We start from the raw sequence: 8,137 nt of genomic DNA, 5'->3' as shown, positions 1-8,137 counted from the left end.
GTTGTGTTGGTGTGTGCTTTCAAATAATTTCCAAACTGTGTTGGCACCAATAGTGGCAGCAAAATTATCATGGGGTTTTCTTGGCAAGATTTCTTCCAAAGTCATTTTTCTATTAAAAGAAGAGATAAATGACTAGATTCAGGGTGGGAGGAGAAAGGAAAAAAAAAATGTTTTGAAGCAAAGTCAATAAGCTTTATTAGATATGGGTTCAGAGTGGCTTTCAGAGAGAGTGAGAGTGAGAATAAGTATGGGCATTTCAATTAAGAGGAAAATCTAATCTAATATATATTAGACACACACTTTAAAGGGACAATACACCCTATTTAAGGAAGACTTTAAAGGTTGGTTCGACATAGAATCATAGAATCGTAGAGTTGGAAGAGACCACAAGGGCCATCCAGTCCAACCCCCTGCCATGCAGGAAATCACAATCAAAGCATCCCCGACAGATGGCCATCTAGCCACTCCTTAAAGACCACCAAAGAAGGAGACTCCACTACACTCTGAAGGAGTGTGTTCCACTGTCGAACAGCCCTTACTGTCAGGAAGTTCTTCCTAATGTTGAGGTGGAATCTCTTTTCCTGTAGCTTGCATCTATTGCTCTGTGTCCTGTTCTCTGGAGCAGCAGAAAACAAGTCAGCTCCCTCCTCAGAATGAGATCCCTTCAAGTATTTAAACAGGGCTGTCATATCACCTGTTAACCTTCTCTTCTCCAGGCGAAACATCCCCAGCTCCCTGAGTCTTTCCTCATAGGGCATGGTTTCCAGACACTTCACCATTTCAGTCGCCCTTCTTTGGACACGCTCCAGTTTCTCAATGTCCTTTTTGAATTGTGGTGCCCAGAACTGGACACAATATTCCAGGTGGGGCCTGACCAGAGCAGAATAGAGTGGCACTATTACTTCTCTTGATCTAGATGCTATACTTTTATTGATGCAGCCTAAAATTGCATTGGCCTTTTTAGCTACTGCATCACACTGTTGACTAATGTTCAACTTGTGGTCTACTTGGACATATATAAAGGCCCTTGAAAACAGTGACATTTCTATGATTTATGACATGCTAAGTCCACTAATTTCAGTCAGTCTCTTTTAACTATGATTGTGTGAATCCAATTCAGTGTCAAATAGGTACATTAGACTGTTTGAACATCTCATTCCAGCATTGTGCCGAAAAAAGTCCAGCAGTATTTTGCATTTGAATTTGCCCTTAAGGAGATAAACGAAAACACTCACCTATTATCCAATGCCACATTGGGTCAACGGATGGTTCAAGAGACTTACAATGAAATGGGAACATGTTCTGGGACTATGACTCTCCTTTTCACAGGAGATGGGAATCCTCCGAACTATCTCTGCAAGAGGAAGTACAAGCTAATGGCCATCATTGGAGGGCTCTCCTCTCACAATTCTAGGCAGATGCCTCACATCTTGAATATCTATAAGATGGCCCAGGTATGTTTCCTCAGCAGAATATTGTAACATAATTTAATGTTATTCCAGGCACACAGGAAGTGACAAAATCCTTCAAATTAATTTTTTTTACAATCAAAGATATAATGCTGGAGTCTTCAATTTGGGGTTGTATCTTTAATCTTCTCTGCTAACCTGGATTTTGCCACATGAAGAGTTAGCCTTTCTTGCCACAATGACTCCTCTGATTCTATACAACAAAGACACAGCACAGGGATTAGTCTCTCAGGTTCCGCTGGCTGTTTTCAGTGAAGAACTAATTTAATCAGAATAATTCAGATTGAACAACTGAAAATAGTTGTCCCTGTCAAGCAGACAGATCTGAACCATTTCCAGCTTACATTACAAATGGAAAGGGGGAAATCGTGATGGCAAAATTGTGGAAGAAAAGCTTTCTTTTCTTTTTATTTGCCTCATCTCCATCCCTGCCTCTCACAGATGTGATGGGAACAGAAATGAGGACAAAATTGCTTGTTGGTAAATTAAGGCCAACAAACAACCCTGAGAGAGATATATGTCTTTGTAAGTAAATCAGTTCACACTATGACCGCTCTTCTTCAAATTCCTGGACCCATAATGTTTCAGAGAATTCTCCTGTGGTATCTTGGATATAAATTATGATCATACAGGGTTATAAAACCAGAAAAAACCAAAATGCTCCCATCATTATTATGTGATCACACAAAGATTTGCACACAACATTGCACTCATACAGTACTTCTCCCGTGAAAAATCATTAATCATCCTGTAATATCTTACTAAGCCATGAAAGGCCTGCCAATAATGCTTTGTTCATGCTACTGTGAATGTGTGGAAGCTAATAATGATATAATTGCACTATTGTGTAAAATCTCATCATTGGTTTTGATATGAGCTAAAGTTGTGGAATGTGGAAGCTCTATTGTATCATTATTGGTCCCTCATTATAGCATGATTGCAAAACTGTGTGGGAAAATATGTTCTCATAGTGCATCTGTCCCATTCATTGCCAATAATGGGATAATTGTGGGAAGGTTCTGGAATTGACCCTAGTGTGATAATTTCCTATATTTAGGCCCATCAGTCCCAAAAACGAAGTGCTAGATGACTGTTACTCCCAATTGTTACGGAGTCCAGCCCCCTGTTCATGGCAGAATCTCTAGGTAAAACATCCACAGAAGGTATCAGTCCAGCATCTATTTGAATAATTTATACTGAGGAAGGTTTAGAGATTGTTGTTGTTGTTATAAGCTCTAAAAAGAAAAAATGTCTTTCTCCTTAGCTCACTTATGGCTCCTTTGAACTTGCATTGAAAGATAAAGTTCAGTTCCCTTCTGTCTACCGAATGCTCCCAAATGAAAATGTTCAATACATTGCAATTGTTAAGCTGCTGAAGCACTTTGCATGGACCTGGATTGGCCTCATTGTTTCCGATGATGACAATGGGGAGGTTCTGCTGAGGACACTCATTCCTCAGCTACTCAAAAGCAGCATTTGTTTTGCCTTCAAAGAAATTATTCCAAAAGTGAAAGAGAACTGGATAAGATTAATGGAAGAAACAGGGAAAATCCACAATAAAGTGTCAAGAATACATTTGGTTCTTTCATCTATTGATACCAATGTGATTCTTGTTCATGGAGACTCATCATCTATGGAAGTCTTGCAACTGATCCTAGATTTCAAAGAATTTGATGAAATGAAGCCAACAGAGAAGGTTTGGATCATGACAACTCAGTGGGATTTTACCTCTACATTATTCAGTGAATCTTTCACCCCCAAAACCTTTAACGGCACTCTGTCCTTTGCATTGCCTACAAAAGAGATCGAAGGCTATGTACAGTATCTGACCACAATAAATCCAACTGAAAGTCATGATTATGTTGCAGGTATCCTTTGGGCCAGTGTTTTTGAGTGTTCATTCCCCCAATATAATTTGTATAAACACTATACAACCAACTGTACTGGGGAAGAGAGCTTGAGCAGCCTGCCTAAATCTGTCTTTGAAATGAGAATGTCTGATCAGAGTTACAGTATCTACAATGCTGTTTATGTTATAGTACATGCACTTCATGCCATGTTTTCTTCAAGTTCAAAGCATAAAGCATGGAGAGATGGCAGGACATGGAACTTTAAGAAAGTCCACCCCTGGCAGGTAGGAAGAGTCTCTTGTCCCTTTCAAATGTCATTTCACATTGTAATGATTTCCACTGATATGTTTGGTTACAAATAGGGGGGGAAAGGTAGACATTTTCATCTGTACAACAAAGGTGCATCTTACACAATTAAGCAGCAGGGAATTCTGCATGATGTTCCCAAGTAAACAAGGCATGAAGCCCACTAACCGCATGGAGCACTTTCACAACCCTTGCTTTAAAATGGTTTTCTTTCCAATTCTCTTCTAGCTTCATTCTTTCCTGAAACGCATCCGTTTCAACAATAGTGCTGGAGAGGAAATATTTTTTGATGAGAATGGGGAACTGGCAATTGGATATGATATAATCAACACAGTCACCTTCCCCAATCGGTCCATGCAGAGAGTCCGCATTGGATGGACTGACCCTCAAGCTCCGGAAGGGAGAGACTTCATTATTCAGCAAAACTCCATTTTATGGAACCAGAATTTTATTGAGGTATGAGTAGCTACTATTTCCCTGATATTGCCAGAGAATGTTTAAGTGCAAGGGATTCCTGTTGAACAGAGTCTTGAGAATTCATCACTGAGACTACATTAAAATTGTTCTTTAAGGCAAAACTATGCTCAAAATGATTGGAAACGAAATTCCCACCTATCCCTTTTGCTGCTGTTAGCTGCCCTTGAGTCAGTTCCAACTCAGGGCGACCCCATGGATGAAATATCTCCAGGAATCCCTATCTTTCACTGCCTTGCCCAGCTCCTGCAAGCCCTTGCCCATAACCCCCTGATTGAGTCTATCCATCTGGTTTGTGGTCTTACCCTCTTTTTTCTACCTTCTACCTTTCCTAGCATTATTGTTTTTTCTAGTGATCCGTGCCTTCTCGCGATGTGGCCAAAGTATCATAGTCTCAACTTGATCATCTTTTCTTCCAATGTAGTTAGTAGTAAAATAAACTTATCCCCATGAATGCAGGGATATATACAGGAAGCCCAAAATGGGAATCCTTTTTTTGTTGTTGACCATCTGTGTCTTATGGTGATCTTATCTCCCCCCCCCCCCCAAGAACCCTGATTGTCATTTATTGTTGACTACTCAAGCCTTTCAAACTCAGGGTTCCTTGACTGAGTCCATCTACATGTATTTTATTGGGGTTGTTTTGAAGTTGTGTTATGAAAAGTTCTAAATGGGCCTTTAAGATTAATTTACTCCTCTGTCAATGTGGAGGAAAGTCCTTATGGGAACTATTTCTCATCCGGAGCAGCATATTCTCAGAGGAACGGATGAGTGAAAAATTCATGAGGTAGATAAGATGTTTCACCAAACAAGGTGGAAAATGAAGGATTCTCAGAGTTTGTTGTTTGTTGTTAATATGCAGTTTTGCAATGTGATGCAATTCAATAGAACAGGGATAGGAGAAAAATAGGTGGCCTCCTGTACTTACATTTGTTTCTGTTATTTTTCTAGAAGCCTCCCAAATCCAGATGTGTTGATGGCTGCCATCCTGGACAGAGCAAGGCAATGAGTGAGGGGAAAGAGATTTGTTGTTATGACTGTCCACAGTGTCCTGAAGGAATGGTTTCAAAGCAGACAGGTAAGTTGAGAAAGCACCCTGGCAGAGTGAAAACATTCAACATGTTTGTGAAATAAATAATTTTATTTTGAACTTCTGTTCTTGACTATGATTACTGAAATTACTAATGTCTAATATTAAAGTATTAATATTAATTATAAATTGTACTGCAAGTTATTGAACTGAAGATATAGATATATACATAAACATATGGGAATGATATGATTGTTATTACTAGTTTTGGCTAAGGAATGGGATGTGAACGTAGATGATTTATTAACCTCATTTGTAATTGATACTTCCTTGAATGAAACAATAAATGGCTCTGGGGAAAAAAGTAGATTTTTAAAACTCAACAAAATTGTTTGCCTTAAATATTGTTTGGACTAAATGTGTTGTTGGTATTTATTTAAAATGTGTGTTCACATCATGGAGGGATCAAGACATTCAGTAAATGATTGTGACATACCTTTGTTCCAACATGTAAGCCTATAAGAACTTGTCAAGAATAAGACATGCTTAGAGGACCTGTCACCACTCTCATCCTTCAGGTTTTGTTCTTGCCACTGTTCTTATTTGTTGAATAACGTAACACCTCATTGCTTCATGGTGAAATATTTTTTCCATATATTCATAAGATACTAATAATTTTCATCTGTTCTACCCTGAAACTATTGGGTATTTGATTTATATTCGATTGCCAGAATCATGCAGGGTCACAATATGATCTGTCACCAAATATTTAAAGGCTGAAAACACAATGCCAATATAATGGTGAATTTCCTAAAACTCAGATATGGAATGTTGGTCATTAGCTGATAATTATTCAGTCCAGAGAAATTCAGAGAAGTTCCTTTCTTTAATGTAAGCCTCACAGCATCTTCTTTTAGGGATGCTGTAACACTGCTATGTATGTAAAGAGGTACTGGCCATTACCTTAACCCACTTGTCTAATTCCCATTCTGGCCAAGATAATGAGCTCATTAAAGCAATGGCTCTGTTACACATGTGGTGGTTGTCACCTTTCCAAGGATCTTGTCCATATCCTTCAGATGCACAAACGGATCTCCATTTTTACTGGACCAGTAAGCATCCAAATTAAATAGAAATATATTATGAGAAGTGTGCCACCTAACTATACTAGACCAGTCATCATGTCCTGCTCCACAACTGAGACGCCCATCACTACATCAGTGAACTTGGTTGCAATCATTTTTGAATGTGTACAATATTAAGTGTACATTAAGGATTGTGCACATGCAATGATTTTCATACAATATCAGCAATTCTTGCTCAATAGGAAACAATATATTTAATGTTATCTTTGCTTCTTCAGATGCAGAAAAGTGCAACATGTGTGCAGATGATCAGCATCCAAACAAGAATCAAGATCAGTGCATTCCCAAATATGTAAACTATATGTCCTTTGAAGAGCCCTTGGGAATGGTTTTGGTTTCTTTGGTTATTCTCTTTTCCTTGCTGACCCTTCTGATGATGTGTATCATCTTTCAGTACAAGAATACTCCCATCATTAAAGCCAATAACTGGGCCATTACTTGTATCCTCCTCTTCTCTTTGCTCCTTTGCTTTCTCTGCTCTTTGCTTTTTATCGGCAAGCCTGGGATTGTGTCTTGTATTCTACGACAAACATTGTTTGCCATTGTTTTTTCTATAGCTGTTTCTTCAGTTTTAGCCAAAACTCTCACAGTGATTCTAGCCTTCATGGCCACCAAACCAGGAAGCAGGATGAGAACATGCTTAGGAAAGCATTTGGCAGTCTCGGTCATTATTCTTGCATCTCTTACTCAAACTCTCATTTGTGTTATGTGGCTGGCCCTCTCTCCCCCATTCCCAGAATGGGACATGCAGTCCCATGTCGATCAGATCATAGTGCAATGCAACGAAGGCTCAGATGTGATGTTCTCCATTGTCCTCAGCTACATGGGACTTCTGGCCTTCATCAGCTTCACTGTTGCTTTCTTTGCCAGGAAGTTGCCTGATACATTTAATGAAGCCAAACTAATCACCTTCAGCATGTTGGTCTTTTGCAGTGTTTGGGTGTCTTTTGTCCCCAGTTACCTGAGCACCAAAGGGAAATACATGGTGGCTGTGGAGATCTTCTCCATCTTGGCCTCTAGTTCTGGATTGCTGGGTTTCATTTTTCTTCCTAAGATCTACATTGTTTTATTGAGACCTGATCTGAATGCCAGAGACCAGTTGGTGAGGAAAAAAAATCCCAGTACTTAATGATATCTGCCTCCTTTTTTCCTCCCCTTCTCTAGTGTGTCTCTTTCACTTATGTGCCTGAGTACATGGATAGCAACATGCTTATAAAGCATTTAGCAATTTGTTTTTATGTATTAAACTGAGAAATGATACGGTATGTTGTTATTGAATTTTCAAATCAGTTCATAATTGACCCTAGTAATAGAAAAGAGATCCTCTGAGTTTTTCAAGCATGCAAAAAGAAAAAGTTATCTCAGAAGAAAACTATGGAAATTGTTAAATATGAAAGAGTTACAGGTTTAATTTAAATTGGTTTAATTCTGTGTTTTTAATGGAACTGTTATTTTGTGTTTGTAAAATCTTTTGTATCAAATACTTTTTAACTTTGCTTTGTTGTAATTTGTTTTAAACCATCTTGGGTTCTTTGAGAAACATGAGATATAAATAATATAAAACAAATAATAAATAAATAAATAAATAAATTTTTATCCAGTTTATGGTTTATCCAGATTATGCTTACCAGGAATATAACTTTGTTGTGAAAAAGAAATGCACTTCTGTACCCTGACAGACTACAATCTGAAAAAAAAAATGGAATCTGAATCCACAAGTTCTTTCTTTCTAGAATCATAGAATCATAGAATCATAGAGTTGGAAGAGACCACTAGGGCCATCCAGTCCAACCCCCTGCCATGCAGGAAATCCAATTCAAAGCATCCCTGACAGATGGCCATCCAGCCTCTGTTTAAAGACCT

The 8,137-nt window shown here is 38.5% G+C and overlaps 1 protein-coding gene across 1 annotated transcript; it reads left to right on the top strand.

Moving 5' to 3' along the window:
- The first annotated feature begins 1,265 nt into the window (after window positions 1-1,265).
- On the top strand, window positions 1,266-7,403 carry LOC149304163 (vomeronasal type-2 receptor 26-like). Its single transcript, XM_089479698.1, has 5 exons — window positions 1,266-1,454; window positions 2,734-3,603; window positions 3,854-4,081; window positions 5,054-5,177; window positions 6,493-7,403. The coding sequence occupies exons 1-5, from the start codon at window positions 1,266-1,268 to the stop codon at window positions 7,401-7,403; spliced, it is 2,322 nt and encodes a 773-aa protein (XP_089335824.1).
- Window positions 7,404-8,137: the final 734 nt, after the last annotated feature.

Source organism: Sceloporus occidentalis, unplaced genomic scaffold (genome assembly GCF_023333645.1).
Source record: "Sceloporus occidentalis isolate IW3139 unplaced genomic scaffold, rSceOcc1.0.p SCAF_14, whole genome shotgun sequence".
NCBI classification, from domain to species: domain Eukaryota; kingdom Metazoa; phylum Chordata; class Lepidosauria; order Squamata; family Phrynosomatidae; genus Sceloporus; species Sceloporus occidentalis.
The sequence above is the reverse complement of the archived record's forward strand: the minus strand, read 5'-3'. Positions and strand labels throughout refer to the sequence as shown.